This window comes from Gorilla gorilla, chromosome 16 (genome assembly GCF_029281585.2).
Source record: "Gorilla gorilla gorilla isolate KB3781 chromosome 16, NHGRI_mGorGor1-v2.1_pri, whole genome shotgun sequence".
NCBI lineage: Eukaryota > Metazoa > Chordata > Mammalia > Primates > Hominidae > Gorilla > Gorilla gorilla.
The window spans coordinates 50,421,166-50,445,426 of NC_073240.2; the positions used below are offsets into that span (position 1 = coordinate 50,421,166).

The 24,261-nt window shown below is 34.8% G+C and overlaps 1 protein-coding gene across 12 annotated transcripts in view; it reads left to right on the forward strand.

Moving 5' to 3' along the window:
• Positions 1-24,261, forward strand: part of DTWD1 (DTW domain containing 1) — a 33,641-nt gene that overhangs the window by 2,621 nt on the left and 6,759 nt on the right. For 6 of the 12 annotated variants that reach the window (XM_063698991.1, XM_063698995.1, XM_063698992.1 and 3 more), the window contains exons 2-5: positions 1,626-1,944; positions 8,669-8,812; positions 11,031-11,289; positions 19,841-19,947. In XM_063698991.1, coding sequence (XP_063555061.1) covers positions 1,681-1,944; positions 8,669-8,812; positions 11,031-11,289; positions 19,841-19,947 — 774 coding nt within the window. In that variant the 5' untranslated portion in view covers positions 1,626-1,680. The other 6 variants (XM_055362975.2, XM_055362974.2, XM_004056167.5 and 3 more) reach the window with 2 other exon arrangements.

Genomic DNA, 24,261 nt, shown 5'->3' on the forward strand with positions numbered 1-24,261 from the left:
TGCTCAAGTAATCCTCCCACCTTAACCTCCCAAATGCTAGTATTATAGGCATGAGCCACCATGCCCGGCCCTTCCCAAGCTTGGAACTTCCTTACCTGGGTCGTAGATGGACTCTAGGAGATCTCCAAACTTCCTGAAATTGTGTGCAAAATATTGTGTCTGTATATGCATTTTCTAGGAATGAGGTTTAATATTTTCATGTGATTCCTAAAAGAATCTGAGGCTCAAGAAAAGAGGGCATCTTAATATCCTGCACTTTCAGTCATTGAGGGCATGGTCACAGAGATCAAAGCCATTTTTAGGCAGGTGAGTTGGAGTGGCAGTCAGAAGTAGGTAAGATTTTCTATTTGTGAGGCAGGAACAAGGGATTGGACCATTGTTCTTAAATACTGCTTTCTTACCCAAAATGCAAATCTGTGCCTAATCAGTACACAGGAAAAATATTTACTGTATTTTGTTTTTCCCCTTGGGTACATTTGGCAAGTACCTTTCTCTACTCTAACCGGCGTTTTTGTATCTCTTTGTTTGTGTCTGAAACTCACTGGGACTTACAATCTTAAAAAAAAAAAAAAAAAAGAAAAAAAATTCATTTGATGAGTAATTAAATTAGTGCCACTAACTTCTTCTCAGCAAATTATGTTGTATTTTATGTTTCTCTGGACTTTTTGTTCACTTTCTGTTTGGGAGACCACAAAATGTTTCCTTCTGGAGTCACAGCATTTCTCTTGTCGCTGTTTCTACTTAAAGTGCCTGGAGCTTCGTAGTTAAACCACAATGCCAGAAGGCTTTATAATAAGAGAATTATTTTACAGCTGTGGAATGCATATCGAATCAATAGGGCACCAGTGTTGTTTCTCCCTGGAAAGATATCTTCCTTACAGGGTATGCAGATAGCAATTTTGGCAGCCATCACCCTTCTTTGAAGAAAATATTAAGTGGGAAAGTTATTTTACCATTTTTCTCTAGTACTAAAGAATCTGAATGATGTATGTTTTTAAAAAACAAATTCTTAGAGTAAGTGGACATTAATGTTACTCTGTAAATTTTTAAAATTTATAGGATAATATATTTTACCTTATGGGATATTTTACAAATTGTAATGAGTAGTAGATGCCTCTTATTTTTTATTGGATATGAAGTTTTATATGTATATGCACACATGTACACAGACACACTCACACATATGTAGTGTGTGTTTTAAGTTGGAGAGGGTTATATCTTTTAGAACATAACCAACTAAATTTTGCCAATTCCACTAGAATCTTCTATTTTTCATTAATGTCAATTCAAAGTCAGAGCCAACAGGGTTGAATATATCCCTGTCTGATATTAACGTGAAACCATTGCATTCCTAATATCTGGAAAACAAAACTGCCATCTCTGGAACAAAAAAGGGTTCTTGAAAAATGGATTCTCAGTACCTGAACTTTATATTTGAAATAACTTTGAGTTTATTGCTTTTAATCTTATGTTTTAAAGTGTGCCAATTTGGTGGTTTAAAACATGTTTAATAAGTACTAAAACAGCACACAATTGTGACTTAAATTGAGTAATTTTCTTTGTAGACTGAGTAAAATGTTTTCTGTTTTTATTTTTCCTTCTCTTGACACTTTTTTTTTTTACAGTGCACCTATGATATGTGTTTTAGAAATAGCTGTTAAACTTTGGTTTGAATGAAGAATGTCTCTCAATCCACCTATATTTCTCAAACGAAGTGAAGAAAATAATTCAAAATTTGTGGAAACAAAACAGTCACAAACTACTTCCATAGCTTCAGAAGATCCCCTTCAAAACTTATGTTTAGCATCTCAAGAAGTTCTTCAAAAAGCTCAGCAAAGTGGGAGATCAAAATGTCTCAAATGTGGTGGTTCCAGAATGTTCTACTGCTATACATGTTATGTTCCAGTTGAAAATGTACCTATTGAACAGATTCCACTTGTGAAGGTTAGTAAGAAATTTAATTGTTTGAAAGTATGAAAATAGATTTTTTAAAAACATCTCATGTATACCTACTCTAATTGATAAACTTAATAAATAATGTTATTGTTAGAAACAAGTGCTTGTTGCTGCAAAGAAAAACTAGCACTTAGACAGAAAATTTCTCAGCAGGGCACATTTACTTCTGCAGAAGGGTGCTGCGCCTGATCACAAGAGCACACCGAACAAAGGAAGGAAGGGATTTTTAACCCTAATGCAGTTCCTGTCCCTGTGTCCTTCCCTTATTGGCTAGGGTTGGACCACACAATCAAAACTGATTCCAGTTGGCTAAGAATTAAACTTTTCCAAATAGGGTAAATGAACGATTTGTAAAAGGAGGGGTTAGGAGTGGTCTGTCCGCTATAGTATAAGGCATGTCTGGACATGTTTGGCCATGTCAGGGCACAACAAGAGTGGGAGGGTTGTTTGCAGGCTGGAAACGAGAGTACAAGGAGCTTGGGCTTCTGAACAAAGAACAAGAATATCACACAATTAAACATTTTGAAGAGGAATTTATCATTCCTAGCATGAAAACGAAGTGTATTTATGGAAAATTTAGTCCTACAGACTACTAAACCTCTTTGTTTTTCTTGTCTCTGGGTCTGAAATGGTGTTTTTAATGAAACCAATTAATTTTTCATTAATGATTTTAATTTATTTACAACATGGGAAAAAATGTGTGATATAAACTTATGAATACTAAAAAAAAAGTTTATAGACACCCTGAAGGAGCTCCAAACACTCATGTCTTTGGACTGCTCCTTGAGAAAATACTATTCTAGTAGAATTAGAGTTGATTTTCACCTAAGATTTTGTGACTTATCCTATACATGGGGATGGAGCAGATTTCATTGACCAAAATGCAAATAAAGTAAAATTTAAAAACTAAGACCAATTCCCTGGGCTGTGTTATCATTAGAGTGATTTTAAGCCCGATTTGATTGCTTACCTTTACACTTTTTGGTGCTTACCAAGACTACTTTTGTATAGGTAAAAGGTCTGTAGAACGTCATGTCTACATAATCAAAGAATTTATTATATGTATGTTAACTTGTCTAACATTATCCAAAACTTTAGGAATAAATCAATTAATGTATAAAATTTGACTGTGTAAGACTTTAGAGAGACTAAATTCTACACATGGACTCATGAGAACTTGCCAGTAAAAAAAAAATAAGTTGTAGCTATATTTTAAAATATTTGTTTTGATGATTTTAAAGTTCATTTGAATTTGAAGTAAGAAGAGTATTTTGACACTCATATTTTATTTGAATTTCAGTTTAGCCTATATCATCTTGGCCAGTCCATGGTCTCTTCAGCATCTAAAATCACATGTATAGGCTAATGGAAAGTTTACTAGCCAAGAATAAGTAAGTGTGGAATTTAATATGAGCTTCACTGTTTGCTCAGAAAAAACAAGAACTTGAGGGTAATAATTATTTTCAAGTTTCCCATTATCTTACAGGAATGTTACATTTTGAAGTATGGTTTTTGAAGTATACGTAGAATTATTCTATTTTACATTTCTCTCATAGCCACATAAAGAAGGGATTCCATTAAAAATTTTATCCTAAGGTGTATTGTATTAAAAAATGGATTGCATATTATAATAATGATAATCAGTAATATAGTTACAGGGCTGATATTTTCATAGATATTTAATAATAGAGGGTATTTTCCAAATCAGTGGTCTAATATATACCATTTAATAGAAATGACTCAAGACATTAGTGTTTGACCATCTCTCAATGGTCTGGACTGTGCAGAGTTTTCTAAAGTGTTTATATTCTAATGGCCTTGTATAAAATTTGATACTTTAATATACATTAATAGTAATAACAGCTCTACAAAATGTCCTTTCCAATTTTTACTTTATTTTTATTTTAACAAATCATTCAGCATTTGCTTTTAGATAGCCTACTTGGGAAAGGAGGATGACAATATAATGAGTAATTCCCTCCCAGTTTTAGTCTAGGGAATGTATTCATAAATATAGTCATATGTCTCCTAGTGACAGGGATACATCCTGAGAAATGTGTCCTGAGAAATGAGTCGTTAGGCAAATTCACTGTTGTGCAGACATCATAGAATGTACTTACACAACCTTCATAGTATAGCCTACTATACACCTGGGCAATACCTATTGCTCCTAGCCTACAAAATCTGTACAGCATGTTACTGTACTGCATACTGTACATAGTTGTGCACACAATGGTATTAGTGTATCTAAACAAATATAAGCATAGAAAAGTACAGTAGAAGTACAGTATAAAAATAGTAATCCTTTATGGGCACTTAGCATGAATGGAATTTGCAGGACTGGAAGTTGTTCTTGGTGAGTCAGTGGTGAGTTGTGAGTGAATGTGAAGGCCTGTGATGTTACTGTACACTACTGTAGTTTTTATAAACACTGTATACTTAGGGTACACTACATTTATGAAAAATATTTTTCTTCAATAATAAATTAGCTTACTGTGACTTTTTTACTTTATAAACTTTTTAAAAAACTTGTGATAACACTTAGATTTAAACACAAACACATTGCACAGCTGAACAAAAATATTTCTTTATACTCTTATTCTGTAACCTTATTCCTATTTTTATTATTTATTTATTTTTACTTTTTAAACTTTTTTGTTGAAAACCAAGACACAAACACATTACCCTAGGCTTACACAGTGTCAGGATCATCAGTATCACTGTCTTCTTCCACCTCCACATCTTGTCCCACTGGAAGCTCTTCAGGGGTAATGTATGGAGCTGTTATCTCCTATGATAGCAATGCCTTCTTCTGGAATACCTCCTTAAGGACCTGCCTGAGGCTATTTTACAGTTAACATTTCTTTTTTCTAATTAGGATGAGTGTACTCTAAAACTAAAAAAATTAAGTGTAGTATAGTAAATATATAAACCAGTAACAGATTTATATTATCATTATTAAACATTATTGTATAGCATGCTTTTATATGACTGGCAGTGCAGTAGGTTTGTTTACATCAGCATCATCACAAGCATATGAGTACTGCACTATGGTGCAATGTTACAGTGGTTACACTTTGCTAGGCCATAGGCATTTAGAGCCTAGAATTTAAAAGGCTCTCTTGGGGAAAGTTGATAATCCCATGGGAAAATGCTTAGGTCTCCTTGTCAGTAGCATTTTGATAAACTTGCGCAGATGGATTTGTGGTAAGTCTCTTTTATAAAACATAGGTGTTCGAGAGCAGATTGATATTCTTTGCTTGTTTGAAAACAGAATGTCTACTCAGACTGCCCTCTGGTCAACACTATATATTTTTTTTTAAACACAGTTAAGCTTTAATGTCCATACGAAGCCTCAGAGCAAATGTTTTTGTAGCTTGTAAAAAAGCAAATTTTTTTTCTTTCTTTTTTAATTATACTTTAAGTTCTTGGATACATGTGCAGAACTTGCAGGTTTGTTACATTGATACACACGTGCCCTGGTAGTTTGCTGCACCCATCATCTACATTAGGTATTGCTCCTAATGCTATCCCTCCCCTAGCTCCCCACCCCCAGACAGGCTCCAGTGTGTGATGTTCCCCACCCTGTGTCCATGTGTTCTCCTTGTTGAACTCCCACTTATGAGTGAGAACATGCGTTGTTTGGTTTTCTGTTCCTGTGTGGTCAACACTATTATTGTTACTCTGTACTCCTGTCATTATTTAAGAAATAATCTTCTTTTAATATGTGTGAACTAGAACACAAACATGGATTTCCATGATTTGATCTGTTTCTGTGCTTTGGTTTTATGATGCGAGAGATCTCACGCTCGTGGAAAACTAACAATACCTGGATTGTGTACAGGTTTTGCATAATTATGCTTGCAGACTTTAGTTCATAAAGCTTTTTCTTTTATCATATAATTAAAAAAGTAGGCTAGGCACATGATTTATAAAATTTGTCAATAACACTCCTGTGTTCTAGATATAAATGATACCCTCCAAGATAGCTAGCTGATCAGAAATATTGATAACTTTTGGAATTTTCAGCTTTACTCATCAGCCATATAAGAAGGTCACTTTTATGATCTGCTTTCTTTTTCTTTTCTTGTCATGATCTGCTTTTTTTTCTTTTCTTACTTCCTACCTTCCCTGGGCTAAGATAATACTGATGTGGTGCTCAGAGACCCTAGGGAGAGGGAAGGTAGTTTCAACTGAGACCGAGCGTCATGAGGAAACACTGATGTAGTGTTCAGCCAGAAGTAGACTGATGTAAAATCATTTGTGAACTGCCTACTTAAATGGTAAATTTTCCATAACTAGAAGTTGGTTTGATGATTAGAAGCAATTGGGCCTAACTTATAAATGATCACTGGGCCTAACTTATAAATGATTGCTAGGCCTAAGCGGGGAGGGTAGGAGATACAGCATTTGAAACCCTAATTGAAAACTATTTGAGGAATTTATTTGTAGGCCAAGGTCCTCCTGGGGTGTATTATTTGTACTGTTCTGTCCCCAACATAATTGTCCAGGAAGAAAAAAATTTGAAATTGAAATTATTTAGTAGCTGCTCCATTCAAAAATAGTTTTGGAACTAATGACACACACACACACACGACATGGAAGAACCTCAAAATAATTATTCTTAGCTAAAGTCAAATGAAGAGGGTATATTGTATGATTTCATTTATATAAAATTCTAGAAAGTACAAACTGTAGTGGCAGTGGATTACTGATTGCCTGAGGAGGGCAATTGTTGATGGTGAGAGGAGAAGGAAGAAGGGCATGAGAAGACTTTTGATAGTGGCAAATCATTATTTTGACTGTAGCAATGGATTCAAGAATTTAACATATGTTAAAACTTATTAGATTCTACACTTTAAATATGTACAGTTTAAGACATAAGAAAAATAGTTTTGTCCTCCAGGGTAAAATAGTGTGCTCAGGGTAAATTCCTAGAATCCTACTTATTTAGCATGGGATGGGAACTTGGAGATGGTGGGAACTACCAAATAAAACAAAAGGTCATTTAAAAGCTGAAGTCAAGAACACATCTCCAGAGGGTTTCTTATATATAGTAAGGGAGATATGATTTGGCATTTTTTTCATAATCATGGCTGAATGCAGTACTTGTATAAGCATTACAAAGAGAGCTAAACCAAAAAAGCCAAAGTGAAATAAGAAAAATATAATTTACAAAATCCAAGAGAATATTATTTTTGCATAGAGACATGTTACAGACAACATCTATAACAAATAATGAAACTTCAAGGGAAATACTTAGGCAACAGGGGTCCCCAGTCCCCAGACCACAGACCAGTACCGGTCCTAAGGAACCAGGCCGCACACCAAGAGGTGAGCTGCTAGAGAGCAAGTGAAGCTTCCGTCTGTATTTACAGCCGCTCCCCATCACTCACATTACCACCTGAGCTCTGCCTCCTGTCAGATCAGTGGCAGCATTAGATTCTCATAGGAGCATGAACCCTGTTGTGAACTGTGCATACAAGGGACCTAGATTGCATGCTCCTTAGGAGAATCTAATGCCTGAAGATCTGTCACTGTCTCCCATGTCCTAGATGGGACCATCAAGTTGCAGGAAAACAAGCTCAGGGATCCTGCTGATTTTACATTATGGTGAGTTGTATAATTATTTCATTATATATTATAATGTAATAATAATAGAAATAAAGTGCACAATAAGTGTAACATGCTTGAATCATCCCCAAACCCTCTCCCCCAACCCTGGTCTGTGGAAAAATTGTCTTCCACGAAACCAGCCCTTCTTGGTGCCAGAAATATTGGGGAGTATTTAGGCAAGATGATTTTGAAGACAATTTTGTGATATAAAGATTACACCTCTTAGATCTATTGTTACTATTTTTTAATGGATAATTATTTAATTTGTGCTGTTGAAAATGTGATGCCGAAAATCATGATGTTTCCTGCAAAGGATAATAGTTTTGACATGAAAGTATGTCTAAGGAACAGAATTTCAACTTGAATTTTAGATCTGAAGCTTTTTGCCCAAACTTACATTTCCTTTTAAAATAGCGTAAGAGGCCGGGTGTGGTGGCTCGCTGGTAATCTCAGCACTTTGGGAGGCTGAGGCAGGCAGATCGCTTGAGGTCAGGAGTTCAAGACCAACCTGGCCAACATGGTGAAAACCTGTCTCTACTAAAAAAATACAACAATTAGCTGGGCATGGTGGCAGGTGCCCGTAATGCCAGCTACTGGGGAGGCTGAGGCAGAATTGCTTAACCCGGGAGACGGAGGTTGCAGTGGGCCAAGATCACACCACTGCACTCCAGCCTGGGTGGCAGAGTGAGAGTCCATCTCAAGATAAATAAATAAAAATAAAATAAAATGGCATAAAATAGGCAAACCTAAAGTTTATAGGATGTATTAAAATGTCCTTGGCACACATGGTGAAATGCAAAGAATTGGAGTTAATATAACTTAAGTGAAAATGACATTGGAGCTTTGCTTTAAGAGAAGATTCTCTGTTAAATGGGTTGAAAATAGTTGTCCTAATACATGAATAACAATGCCAAGGAAGAAATTTGGGTTGGTTTTGTAACAATCACCATTCTTAATATTCTGGTATATCTTTTAAACCATATGCATATTTATAGGAATTTATTGTGAGCTTCCTATTTAGCTTTAAAGACCCTTTTTATTAACATAAAAATTAAAATGTTTATATATTTTTTATTTGTGCTTTTTTTACCTTTAGCTTCCATTGAAGATTGACATCATTAAACATCCAAATGAAACAGATGGCAAAAGTACTGCTATACATGCAAAACTCTTAGCACCTGAATTTGTAAACATTTACACGTATCCTTGTATTCCAGAATATGAAGAAAAGGACCATGAAGTAGGCAACTTAGTTTTTATAACTCTTCACATTGGATATAAAAATGAATTTTAACCTCCATTGCCTTTCTGAACTTACTCAAACATAATTTAATATTTTTCTTAGTAAAGTATTATGCTCAGGTAGTGTTAGACAATATACAGTTTATTTCATTGATATCTTCAAAGATCAGATGTTTCTAGACTGCTATGCGTTTTTGAGTCTTTCTGCATTTTATAGCTCTTCTGCCTTATTTCTTCAGGTTTTTACTCCTTGCCAATACTATTGTGCCAGCTTTTACTTTTTCTCCTCTCCTTCTCCTGTTTGTGCTACATATAGATGATCTAATTTGATGCAAACTGGGAAACCAGATTACAAATATTGTTGGAATTTCTCTAAAAGAAGAAAGACTGAGTTAGGATATTCAGGAATCCTCCTAAATTAAGAGCTTTAGTGCACAGCCTTTATAACATTTCTTTTGGCTGCTCAGAGGCCTTCCTTGCTCATTTTTAGATTCTTAATTGGTTTTCACCCAGTTGCAATTGTCACGGTGAGATATTATGGGTCTTCTTGCTGAAAAGTAATTTTACAATGTGTCTCAAAAAATTAAGGCCTTGGGTACTGAAAGAAGCATGTAAAAGCCTTTTGGTCTCTTGGAGGCCATTTGTTGGTGTGGCTAATATAGAAACAAAATTAAAAATTAGTGCATTCATTTGTTCCAGGAAGAACTTGGTAAATTTTTACTTTCCTATTTATATCTCTCTATATATATATGTATTTTTTTGGTTGAGTTTATATAAAAAATTATGTTTGTAAATAATATTTGAGTTTTGGATCTAGGAAAATGTTTCTTTCTCTGGTCGGCTAGACTCCATTTGTGTTGATTAAATAGAATGTAGTGCTATGTTCTGTAAGGAGATGTGATATGCTTATAATTTAAGAAAATTCAGAAGCCCTGGACTTTGCTAACTGGATATAGGGGGAAATATAGACATGTATTATGAATATTTAAGAACTTTTACAACTTTGAAATGTATAAAATTCAAGGTTTTTGCTTTTTAAGAGTCTTGCTCTGTTGCCCAGGTTGGAATGCAGTGGCATGATCACAGCTTGCTGCAGCCTTAAATTTCTGGGCCCAAGCAATCCCCGTACCTCAGGCTCCCGAGTAGCTGAGGCCATGGGTGTGCGCCACTACTCCCAGCTAATATTTTTATTCTTTGTAGAGACAGGTCTCACTATGTTGCCCAGACTGGTCTCGAACTCCTAGGGCTCAAGTGATCCTCTGACCTTGGCCTCCCAAAGTGCCGGGATTACAGGTATGAGCCACTGTGCCCGGCCAAGATTTTTTGTTTCATAATTTTTTTTTATTGTGATTTTGTTTTCATCTTTTTATTTTAAAAATTTGTGTGCTCATTGAAGAAAATTTGGGAAATAGGGAAACATATGGGGATAAAATTCCCTTGATTCTCCAACATTTATTCATTTAACAAATATTTACTTGGTGCCTGCTTTGTGCCAGGAGCTGTTCAGACAGTGGAAGCTCTAACAATATAAATCTCAGTAAAAATGTGCGGAAAGAAAAGCGGTATCATATTTATGTAATTTTTCCTGGAAGGTTAGATTTTTTCATTTTAATTTTTCACTGTAATAAATATACTTAGATATTGTAAGTGTCTGTGTTTAGGATTATTTTATTACATTCCCATAATGAGATCGTTGAACCAAAGGGTATGAATATTTTAAGACTCTTGATTTAAATTGTCAAATTGCTTCCATGAAGAGTTATGCTATTTAATCCTACCCTCCAACCACCATTTCCTCACCAGTATTCACTGTATCATTTGTTTTATCTTTGGCTTATGATATAGATGAAAATGGCATTTAATCATTGAACAGTTCTCAGTGGTTCTTTTACGAAGTATCATGTACTTTGCTTTTTATCTTATGAAAAATTATATAATTTAGTCTTTTTATTTAAAGTATGACTAACTTGGCATCTATCAGTCAGTGAATAACTTATTTTGAAATAATAGTTTTAATTAGTATATTATGATTATAAATTACTAGGGGAGAGCCAAAAACTTTACCATACATATTGAAGAACCATATACAATAGAACCAACCTAATGCTTGTTTCTCAGATATTCAACATATCTTTCTTAAAATTTTAAGTCAATCAAAATGTATATATTTTGAAGATCATAGTAGCACACTGCTAACCCAATTTTCTTTGTTTTAGGTTGCACTCATTTTTCCTGGACCTCAGTCTATCTCAATAAAAGATATTTCTTTTCATCTGCAAAAAAGGATTCAAAATAATGTTAGAGGCAAAAATGATGACCCTGACAAGCCATCTTTTAAACGCAAAAGAACTGAAGAACAAGAGTTCTGTGATTTGAATGACAGCAAGTGCAAAGGCACAACACTGAAAAAAATTATATTTATAGATAGCACCTGGAACCAAACAAACAAAATATTCACTGATGAGCGACTTCAAGGTAAAAAAAAAAAAAAAAATTGTTTTTTTGGACTGCTCCTCCCTCAGACTTATTTTGAAAAAACTTCAAACTTACAGATAATTTGAAAGAGGAGTTACATTGAATACCTATACATTTTGCCATATTTACTTTCTCTATTTCCTTTTATTATATATGTGAGTGTGTATTTATATATTATATATTTTTTTGGTTGATGAATTGAAAGTAAGTTTCAGGCTTTGTAACACTTCACCCTTAAATATTAAGTGTACATTTTCCTTTTTTTTTTTCTTGAGACAGTCCCACTCTGTTGCCCAGGCTGGAGTGCAATGGCACAATCTTGGCTCACTGCAACCTCCTCCTCCTGGGTTCAAATGATCCTCCCACCTCAGCCTCCCAGGTAGCTGGGATTACAGGTGCCCACCACCACACCTGCCTAAATTTTGTATTATTAGTAGAGACGGGGATTCATCATGTTGGCCAGGCTGGTCTCAAACTCCTGACCTCAGGTGATCCTCCTGCCTTGGCCTCCCAAAGTGCTGGGATTATAGGCATGAGCTACCACGTCCGGCCTAAGTGTACATTTTCTAAGAATAAGAATATTCTCCTATATTAATAAAGAATGACATCTGTTTTATAAACACCCTAATGGTGAACACATTTACTAAGAAGTTAGATCTTCTATTTTGTTTTTTGTTTTTTGCCTTACAGGTTTTTTGTTGTTCTTGTTGTTGTTTGTTTGTTTGTTTTTGAGAGGGAGTCTTGCTCTGTTGCCCAGGCTGGCAGTGGTGCAATCTCAGCTCACTGCAACCTCTGCCTCCTGGGGTCAGGCGATTCTCCTGCCTCAGCCTCGCTAGTAGCTGGGATTACAGGCACACCATCACCACGCCTGGCTAATTTTTTTGTATTTTCGTAGAGACGGGTTTCACCATGTTGGCCAGGCTGGTCTCTAACTCCTGACCTCAGGTGATCTGCCTGCCCCGGCCTCCCAAAGTGCTGGGATTACAGGTGTGAGCCACTGCGCCCAGCCTTCCTTACAGTTTTTAAAAATAACTTTTTTGAGTAAGAATTAACATGTAGTAAACTACATATGTTTCAAGAGTATTAAAGTTTTCTCATATGTGTACAGCTGTGAGACCATCACTACAAGTTAGGAAATGAACCTGTCCATCCCCTGCCAAAGTTTCTGCCTGACCTTTTATAATCTTTCTCATCCAGTTTTCCCCACAGCACGCTTCCACACTCTCCAACCCCATCTCTAATCAATGATCTATATCTAATCATTATAGATTAGATGCATTTTCTGGAATATTATATAAATTGAATCATATAGTATGTACTCTTTTCCTTTTTTTGGTTTGGCTTTCTCACACAAAGTAAATAACTTGACACTCATTTTTGTTGCAGCATGTATCAATAGGTCATACATTTATTGCCAAGTAGTATTTCGTTGTATGGATATGCTGCAATTAGTGTTATCTATTTATCTGTTGATGGACATTTACACTGGTTGTTTCCCATTTTCTACTATTTCAAATAAAGTTGCTATGACACTTGTGTAAAAAAAAAAAAGGATGTTCTCCTGTATAATAAATACAGTACCATTATCACTCCTAAGAAAATTAATGAAAATTACATAATATCATCTAATATACTGTCCATATTCAAATTTCCCTAATTGACCCAAAAATACCTTTTGTAGCTTCCCCCCATATAGCATTTAAACTCGTCACAGTTTATTTGGTTATTATGTCTCTTTAGTCTCTTTTAATCTAGAGTAGTCCTGTTTTTATTTTTCATGACTTAGACTTTTGTGAAGAGGACAGGTCAATTGTCTGAATGTTTCATTGTGATTAGTTTCAGTCTAAATATGTTGGCTAGGATACTTACAGGTAAGGATAAATCCAGGGTTGTCTATGTCTAGTTTATATCTATCGTTTGGGTATAATTATTAATAACATGTAATTTTACTCTCAGAAATGAACCTTTTAGCTGATAAATTGTATGGCTAACCAATTCATAAGTGAATTCATACTTTATTGTTGCATCAAATTAGGAGGCACATAATGTAAATTATTCTATTATTTGTGATAACTTTCATTACTTGATTAAAGTGGTGATTGCCCCATCTCTTCATTATAAAGGTTTATTTTTTCTCTTTGTAAGTAGTGATAATCTATGGGGTGATGTTTTCAGACTGTGGACTGTTTCCCAAAAACTTTTCACCAGTGATTTTAGTATTCATTGATGATCCCTGCATAAATCGAATAATTACATTGAGAATTGAAAAATAGTGAAATTTTAATTACATGATTTCTTCCTACATTAGTTAGCCAGTATTCTTATGTAAAGAAGAGCTTTTCCTTTTTCTCCTGTTCTTTATTTCTTTCTCTTTCCACCCCTTTTTGAGATCACTATGATCTTATGGATTTTCTTTTTAATTCAATATGCTATAATAAATTATAGTGTAGCATCAATAAAGATGCTAATCTTTTTGATAATAATCTTTTTGATGCTCTAGTTCTCTCAAATTTTGCCAGTGGAAACCCTTCAAGTACTTCATGGCATGGCCTCATTTGTCTTTTTGGTGCAACAGGCAAGTTCACTTGTACTTTTTTTCTGTCTCAGACCTGGAATCAATTGTTTTTCTAAGAAACTATACTTTCTTTTAATAGGAAATGGTATTAGAAACTAAGATCTGGTAAATTCATTACTTTTGGGATGTCATTGCTTCAATGGATAGAGCCAGGAAAAATACATAGTTATGTATCATGAGTTCACACAGATAGTTCCAATTCATATTTAACATTATAAGGATTTTTATTTCTTTTAGAGTGAAAAACTTGGTTCCTAATAATAGTGATTTAAAACAGTTACTTTACTTGTCCATGTATGATTAGAAGGCAAGAAAGCTATTCAGTTGATATTAGGCAGTTGCTAAAACAGTTTGTTTCAAACTGGGAGAGCTTCTCTCAGGCTAGTGTTAAAAATGTGCATTATCTAGAAAAGAACATTTTGACACTTTTTGGAGTCTGATTGGTGTTCATTAATTCCAAGCTGAAGTGAGTGACAACACTAGATTTAACTAGCTTAGTTTATATAGTTTATGCATCTGAGATCTTTATACACATTAGTAAAGTTGCTTTGAAAGTCTAATTGTGTGCGCTTTGTGTCTTATGTGTGTGGGAGAGAGTGAAGGGCAGGTACTACGGAGCATAAGATCTTTAAGAAATTTTGTTGCCGATGTTTGATAGAAAGACAAACGCCTAAGCCCTAAGGCTGTGCTCTTTGAAAGAGAGAAAGGGAACACTGCCTGCCACATTCCTGTGGATGTTTACAGCAGCAGGTTACTTGCCAGTTTGAAGATTTTTCTGAGCCATTTTTCTTTACAGTTACCTTATATGGTAATTGAAAAGATAAATGAAAAAACATAAGTAAAAACCCTTGACAAAACTATAAAAGGAATTATTGTGGTATTATTCAAAATCTCTTTTTCAGAGTGTCCAAATTTGGCTTGCCTAAAATCAGATTTGTACAAAAGATTTTTGTTATTCCTTCCCAATTCACATGGAAAGTATCGTATATTTCAGTTCTGTGCTAGATCAAAAATTTTTAAAGGGGCTTCTTAATCTCTTTAAAATCATAAAAGGAACAGATTTCTAAAGGCAAGTTTTCTGCATGACCTACTTCAACCACTGTCCTTTGTGGCTCCTCATTGCACCACAGGAAACAATTAGGGCTCTATACATATCTATAACCTCTGTATATGTGAAATACTGATTTCTGAATAAACCAAGTTACTTCCATAAGAAACAATCCATGGTTTTTATAAATTGTTGGCTTTAGGCTTTAAAACTTTTTGTCATTTCGTGAGATTAATCTGAACAAACTGAGTCTATACCTCAAACCCTCAGGTGTATTGGAAATTATGTTTCCATTATTTTACTATGAATGCTGAGGTTAAGAATCCCCTTAACAATGTAAAACCTTACTGCTTTGCCAAATTTTTACAGAAAAATAGCTCTGGGTGTTCTACCAATGTCAAAATAAAACACTTGAAGGTAGAGTGCCTAATTTAATCATAAAAGGTAAACCTAAACCTACAGGTGAAGAATGATGTAACATTCTTAAAGATTTATCATAGGAAGCCTTGGCAGAATGTAGGGGGAGACATTGTTTCTTTTTGTTGGGTGTGAGTCCAAATTATATTTAAATGGCATTATACTGTAATTTGTTATAAAAATTAGCCAGCTCTTTCCCTTCAGTTTGACTGTATTGATACAACTTTTAAAGTGATAACTTTGTTCATATTATAAGCGTTGCCTAAACTACACTCCCTGTCAGTGAGTGCTGTGTCCTATACTACCTTATTCAATCCTCACATCAAATATATGAGGTAAAGGATGTCACCCTCACTTTGCAATTGAAGAAACTGAGGCAGCACTTTTGGAAGGAAAAGCCATTTGTAATTATCTACTTTAAGTTTCTACTGCTAAAATATTTTACTAGTTTTGAGCCAGGTGTAGTGGCTCATTCCTATAATCCCAGCACTTTGGGAGATGAAGGTGGGAGTATCACTTGAACACAGGAGTTCTAGACTAGCCTAGGCAACATAGCAAGGCCTACATCTCAACAAAAAATGAAGTAATTAGCAAGGTGTGGTAGTGTTCACCTGTAGTCTTAGGTACTTGGGAGACTGAAGCAGGAGGATTGCTTGAGCCCAGGAGTTCAAGGATGCGGTGAGCTATGCTCATGCCACTGGACTCCAGCCTGGACAACAGAGCAAAATCCCACCTCAAGAAAAAATGTTTATGATTTTTACTATAATTTTATTATAAAGTTACTGATTGTTAGAAATACTAGGGTATAAAAAATATTTTGCATTCAAGAAATGGAAATATTTAATGTTGTCTAGAATACATACATATATGAGAATGGTAAAAGAGACTGGAGAAATTCAAATTATGAATGTCTTATTTTATTCAGCATGCTTGGGCATTTGTTCTTTTATCCATAGTGCTGTGGCATCATTAAAAAATTTTTAAGCTTGTCATTGACATGATTAGATTGTATTTTAAGTCTAATGGAAAGAATTGGGCTGGGACATGACTTCAAGCTCCAATTCCTTCACTAAATAAGCAAAGAGGTTTTGTTTGTTTGTTTTTAACTGTTTTATATTTTTAAATAAATTGTGATACATATGAAATAATATATACACACACACGTATATGTAACATTAAGTTATAAAGCATAGTGATATAATGAACAATTAAGAACTCAAGCACCAGTATTTCTAACTTCCATTTACTGTGTTTTCCCTTGTGCCATTCCCCTTCTTCCCCTGACAGTTATTTTCCTGAATTATGCTTTTTTAGATTATAGTGTTATATATATGTTTTCATAAACTATATATAATTTAGTTTTGCTTTATTTTGACCTGTGTGTTGTTTTCTTGGGACTTGCTTTCTAAAGTCACATTTTGTTTCTAGGGTTTATATATATTGTCATATCACTGTAGCTATAGTTTATTCTGTTTCACTGCTGAATAATATCTGTGAATATACTACAGTTTATCTGGTTTCCTGCTAATGAAACACTTTGGTTATTTCTAGTTTTTCCTATTGCAAATAATGCTACTACACACATTCTTATGCAAGTACAAGCTCCTCTAGGAAACATCCCTAGGAGTCACATTGCTGAGTTGTTGAGTATGAGAATATTCACCTTTACAGGATAATGCCAAATTGTTTTTCAAAGTGGACATACAAAGGAATATTTCCATCATTAATGTATAAGCGCTCCATTGATCCATGATCTCTCCTACCTTGGTATTATCAAATGTCTGATTTTTGCCAATCTGGTATTTTAAAATGGTGTCTCATTGTCATCTTCATTTACTTTTCTCTAATTACTAATAGGATTGATAATTACATTGTTTGTTTATTTGGCCATATACGTGTCCTATTCTGTGAAATATCTATGCCCATTTTTCTGTGTTTTATCTTAATTGATTTGTAGAAATTCTTTGTATATTCTAGAATATAGATAATGTTGCAAAATATCTTCTTGCAGTTTGTGGTTCATCTTTTCAATTTCTTTTCTTTTGAGGAAAAAAAATTTTTAGTGTGGAATTTATCACTATGTTTGTGTCTTGTTTGAATCCTTCTCTTCTGCAAGATACTATATGGCTAATGATTTGCCTGAGGTTTTTTGTATTTTCTGTGTAAGTAATGCCAATTGCATTTCTTTCCAGTTCTTATCCATCTAATTAATTTATTGTTCTTTATTACTATGTTAAATAAGACCGCTAATGCAATATTTAATTGAAGCCAATTATTTAATTGTAGGGGTCATCCTTCTCACGTTTCAATCTGATAATCTGTGTCTTTTAAATAGTAAGTTTAGTTTATTTACAATTGCTGTGAGTATTGAAATAATTGGATCTACTTTCTACCATCTTAATTTTTATTTCTATTTGTCCTTTTTTATAATTTTTGTTTCTTTTTTTGATTGAGGTTTTTTCTTATTCTATTTTTATTCCTATTTCAATTATTTTAGAGAATTGCCCATATCACTTAAAAAGTTCAAAGCCAAACAATGTTTAACCTCTCCTTTTTTACATTGTATGGACTTTGTATGCTGATGCTTCATTCAGCCTCCTCCTGGTTCACATTGTTATTGTTAATATCATTATTTTTGTCTGTCATTTATTGTCAGTCTACAAATTAGATATTATTATTGTTTTTGTTTTATACAGTTAACATTTATCTGGATTTGCATAGATGTTTACCATTTTCTTTACTCAGTGTTTTATCAAATACATCCTTTAGGAGTTCCTTTAATTTGGTCTCTTGTTGGCGTATGTTCAGTTTTCATTTGTCTATTAAATGTTTGTCACTTTTTTCTTGATAGGTTGTTCTGCTGGGTTCACAATTTTAGGTTGCCAGTTCTGTTTTTTTGTTTGTTTGTTTGTTTGTTTGACACTTGGAAGATATTATTCTAGTGTCTTCAATATTCTGTCTTTGGTCTTTGGTCATTCTAATTACCTTTTCTTTGTATATGATCTGTCCCTTCTCCATGGCTTCTTTTAAAATCTTCTCTTTATCTTTGGTGTTTTTCAGTTAAATATGTAATAGAACTAGGCACTGATTTGTTTGTATTTATCCTGCTCGAGACACATGATGTTTCATGTATCTGTGGCTTTTTATAGTTTAAAATAATTTCTGGAAAAGTCATAGTCATTATCTCTTTAACCGCTCCCTCTCTTCCATTCTCTTTGTTCTCTCTTCCTCGAACTCCTGTTAGTCATTTGATCCTCCATATCTCTGAATATTTTTGTATTTCTTTTATTATTTATTTCTTGTCTCTGCTACATTTTACATTGAGTAAAAGTGGGATGTGACAGTGGGAAATCATTAGTGACTTAGAAATTCCAGTTGGTCATTGGGCCAATTTTGATGCTACCTTCTCTCTTTTATTTCTCACTTTAAAATAAAATTTGCAAAAACAAAAAAAATAAATATAGTGTGAGTCCAGTTACTGGCCTAAGGAGCTAAAAGCATTCTGGGTTTGTATGATGACAGCTGAGTTATAACAAATGAGAGTACTGTTGTGTGACTGCATTAATTATTCCCTCTTTAAATGTACAAGAGCAAGGCATTCTACCTGACTGTGTTATTGAGCTCTGCAGCATACATGTGACAGAGCTAAAACAAACAAGCAAACAAAAGAAACCACAGCTTTAGGATACTCTGTTCATGAATATAGCCTGAAAATGATAATCAAGAAGTAAACTTTTACCAGTATTAAGGAACATTAAGCTGCCTATCTCTCAGTGAATTTCAGAATGATATTTTAAAAGTTAGTTTAGGCTGGGCACTGTAGCTCATGCCTATAATCCCAGCACTTTGAGAGGCAGAGGCCAAGGCAGGAGGATCACTTGAGCCCCGGATTTTGAGACCAGCCTGGGCAACATAGCAAGACACTATCTCTAAAAAAAAATAAAAATAAAAATCTTAGCTGGATATGGTGGTGTGCACATGTAGTCCCAGCTATTTGGGAGGCTGAGATGGGAGGATCACTGAGTCCAGAGTTTGAGGTAACTGTGAGCTATGATCACACTGCTGCAGTCTAGCCTGGGTGACAGAGCGAGACCTCATCTCTAAATAAACAAAAAGTCAGTTTGTCAAGGAAATGAAACCCTTCTGAAAATTGGTGAATGCAGTCCTGTCAGAGATTTAGATTTTTGAAGATGCTGATACATAGAAGATTGGAAGACATGAATATCTTAAATGTTAACTACTTTTAATTCATTGGTCTAAGACTCAGTGTTAACTGTCATGTGTAAGATTTTATTATTTGTTTTATGTTGCTTCTGTATGTACCTTGAGGTGTTTAAGAAAATATCTTGTTTCAAACTGGGATTGAAGGAAGTTATCTGCAGTCTTTAAAAAAAAATTCTTAGAATAATTAAGAGAAATCATTATTATTGTATTATTGTACCAAGCCTGTGGTTAAGAAGAAATATTTATATTTTTTCTTTCTTTCTTTCTTTTTTTTTTTTTTTTGACAGGGTTGTTACAAGTTGAGTTGAAAACAAGAAAAACTTGCTTTTGGCGCCATCAAAAAGGAAAGCCAGATACTTTCCTTTCTACAATTGAAGCCATTTACTACTTTCTGGTAGACTACCATACTGATATATTAAAAGAGAAATACAGAGGGCAATATGACAATCTTTTATTTTTCTATTCTTTTATGTACCAGTTGATAAAGAATGCCAAATGCTCTGGAGATAAGGAAACAGGAAAACTTACACATTAGTTTTTAACAAGCCACTTATGTCTTTTTATTTTGCTAACATTAATAAACTTATATTTGTGCTTTGTTTTTTCTTAAGAAATAATCATATATAATGCCTGTAAGACCATTTGAAAAAATTCCAGTTTCATATATATCACTTCATATTTCTTGAAGGAAATTGTATCTAGGGGAATTTTTCAGAGATACTGTTGATTGAAAAACTTACTTCAGAAGTTATTTGCTCAGTGAAACCTCAGTTTCATTACTACATTTTAATATAGTGTGTTATGTCTCTGTGATTAGATATAACATATTCCATTAGATCTAATTAGCTATTTATTTCAACATCTTTATATCTTTTCATCTGTACTCATGACCACCTTTAGAAGTAAATGGGGTTACAATCTGCTGGCTGAAAAATAGGTCATAAGTGATTTTTCTTGAGGTTAGTAGCAAACATAGGCAGAACTAGAATTAGAGTTCCGGTATCTAGGGCTGTTTCTTTAAGTCCTAAGGTTGTTAAAAGCAGAGACTCTGGAGCTAGACTACCTGAATCTAAATCTCAGCCTTTCTGCTTATCAGCCATGTCATTTTCTTCCATTTGTACAAAGCAGGCAATACTGAGCAACTACCTTATAGGAATAACTGAGTTAATATCTAAGGGGCTTTCAGCAGTACCTGAAATATAGTAAGTGTTATATGTATGTTTACTCTTTTTATTTTATTTGGAATTGTGAACTGATAATAATTGAAGCCTACCTGCTAGTGGCCATCTCTGCTGCCAGGTGAAAAGAGCCTGACTTAGAATGAAGTCAGCAAAGGAAAGCAGAGTGGAGAGAAAAAGAGAGACTGAGTCCTGATGACATCGTTTATTTACCTAGACCTAGCTGCTTGTGAATAGAGCCCTACTGTGCTGAATAGCTTCTGTCTGCTCTTTTCTATTCTGCTCCCTGCTCTGTGAGGTAGGTTCCTTTGCTCTCTTGCTTTTGGTTGGGTTCAACAAATGGGAAGCACCAGTGGGAGATTAGAAGTTGAGAGGAAAATGAAATGATGTTATTTATTTCCCTGGCTCCTTTCCTGCCATGTCGTCATCAGTTGGCTGTGTTCCTCTACTAAATAGTACCTTATCAGGAATCCTATCCCTTCTGTTCCCAAGCAGTTACCCCAGTTACCTCACTAGGTTTAGTTCCTGCTCCCTGCCTTTACCCCTTTTCACTTAGGGCTGGTAATAGCTTACAGTTATTACTAGCCCCAGTATAGTTCACTACCACTTGTTGCTTTACCTAAACCCTGCTCATACATTTGTAAATACTGTAGTAGTATTATTACACTCTTCTCAAATGTCCCCACTTGAAATAGCCTTCTATTTCTTTTGGGGACTCTGATAAATTCACCTGTTTGGGTGAAATAATAGCACATTTCCTGAAGTATATACAGTGGGACACATGATGTTTCATGGGGGAAAGAGTTCTTGGTGAAATTAGTTTGCTGTACATTACGTTGTTTCTCTCCCAGGGATTCAGAAGGCAAAACATATTAAAGGTTCTGAAAAGTCCTGAAATAAACATTTTGAACTTTATTTAAGCTGATATATCTTAAACTTGAATATGTAGCACCTATTAACATGCCATGGAAATAGGACATTTGGAGTATTGTAATTAAGAACAATTCCTATTAATATACATGGGGCAACTGAGAATTAAAGAGGTAAGTAAATTGTTGATAGATCATACACCTAGTTAGTAGCAGAGCCTGTTCTAGAATCTGGAACTTCTGATTTGGGTTGGTTCAGTAAGGTCACCATTATATTATGCTATTCATAAAAAGGAATGTGGATTATATAAGGCTTGAACATTGTTAGTCTTACAGTCTTAGCCAAATAAACTAACTGGCTTGCTTATTTTAGCAGTTATTCTACAAGAATGGAATTAAAATAGATTTTTTTTTTCATGTTTAGAACTTGGCCCTGGGAATAGAGGAAGGCTTGAATTGATTTAAGCAGGGCCAAAGTTGGATTTCTCTAGGCTAAATTTGGACTTCCCTGAGCCAAAATCTATTGCATTTAACTGGCTTTACAAACCAACTAAACATAACAGTTCAGAGGGAAAAGAAAAAAAAAAGCGAGAGACAGAGAACAATTCTATCACTCATTTGCCTCCATCTCTCAGCTGGCATAAGAAAGATGACCCACGTACTTCATAAGAGCCTAATTTACAGCTAAGGCCAGATAAAATCTCAGGTTCTTTTCAAAAGAAGTTAGTAATACCTGTTAGAACAATGAATTGACTATACTTGTCTTAGTTTTTTGTTTGTTTGTTTGTTTTTTGTTTTTTGCTTTTTTGGTGTGATAGATGTAACAGTGGCCCTAATTCTTTATCCTTGCTTGTATTCATGGTCATTTTTCAAGTTCCTTTGAAGTACTCCCCCCACTGTGATTCTGGGTCATCTGCATTCAGAGATTTAGTGCATTTTTACTTACACTTGTGCTTCTGCTGTTGACATAAGAATATGCATGGCTGAGTTAGCCTGCTGGAGCATGAGACTCCATGGAACAGAGCCAGGTTGCCCTGGTCACCCTCACTGAATCTTGTCTAGATTGGCTGATGGCCAGCCAAACCCAAGATATGTGAATGATTCCAGCCAAGATTAGCAGAGTCATCTAACTGACACCTACCTGATTCCAAATATGTGAGCAAGGAATGTCTATTATGCCACCAATGTCTTATAGCTATTTATTGTGGCTATAGATACCTCATCTTTGGATGCATTATCAGATCATCTTCAAGTACCTTAGAAGATTCTCAGTCTCATGTTTCTTGGGCTCTTGACCACTTGCTTTGCCTTAGCTACCACCTCATATAGTAACAGATTACCAGCAGGTTTGTATGATTCCTCTGCTTGAGATCAATTAGCCATATGTTCAGAATCCCTGGCCTATAACAACACTTCTGTGCTTTAAAAACCGCATGCCACAATGACTGTTAAAAGGGCTAGGTGATGTAGTCTGGTAGGTTTGTGAAGTTAACTGTCTGAAAAACTTGGGTCAATGGACTAGAAAAAGCTGCTGGGTAAATTGCTCTTCTTCTGATGGACTGTATAGAGACACTGTTTTTCATCTTGCCTGTCCAGAAGTGTACTCTGTGGCCAAGCAAGTGTACTTGCCACATGATTGGCAGTGTCTCTTCATGGCTTTTCATGAAACAGCAGCAAGTGCTACACAGTAATTTATCAGTTTGCATTTGCCTCCCATTATTGCCAGCCTCACTTCCTTTCTTCCTCGCTCTTACCAGCCTGGATTGTACCTTTAATAAAGTAGTGGATATATTTCCTTTAGGGTCTCTTTTTCTAGGGAAGTCAGGTGTTTTAGTCTGGATTTAGTTAGAAAAGCAGCATCGTTACGAGTATTACATGAATAAAGAAGTTTAGTAAAGAAATTAAGGTTTACCCCAATGTGAGAATTACTGGGGTAATAAAGGTCTGGAAGGCTGCAGCAGGAGAGATTTAGAGAAGCAGTGACTAACTAGGTCAGCTGGAGATTCTCAAAGTACTCATGACTTCATTTGTAGAAACATGTATATCTTAAGCATATCAAGTGTCTCATTCCTCTAATCTTTCTAGGAGCCCTTTGGTTCATCCTGAAGGTCCCCCTAAATCCCTTCAGAAGTCTTAAAAAGGAGTAAATGGCCACACCTTTTATTTGTTCTTTTCTTTGAGGCCAAGTTAATGGCAGTCCCTTGATTTGGTCTTTGTACTAGGCTGTTTTTAATGATCACATGTTATATGATGAGAAACAATTTTATTTTCCAGTTCTGCATATCCTAGGTTATGTATTTCATTTCAGTTCCATTTCCATATTCATTGCCTTAATTTTGAGCTTGTCTGTTTCTTACATTTCTCATTTTGACAGAATAAGCTGACTGTTATTAAGTACAATAGATAAGGTACCTAAGAGCCTTGAAATACCACCAAATACCATGAATGCATTAGGTATATTTTTTGTCTTCCATGTTACTGGAAGCATTAATTATAGCAACTTTTTATCTCCAAATACTGACAATTAAAAGACCCTAGTGAAAACTTTAGCCAAACACTTACTGACCCTACATTGAAGGCCACCAGCCAAAAATCACCACCCATACATAAGAGCCAAACATCACTAGACACTTGGTGAAATCCTTCAAATAAAAAAGGGGA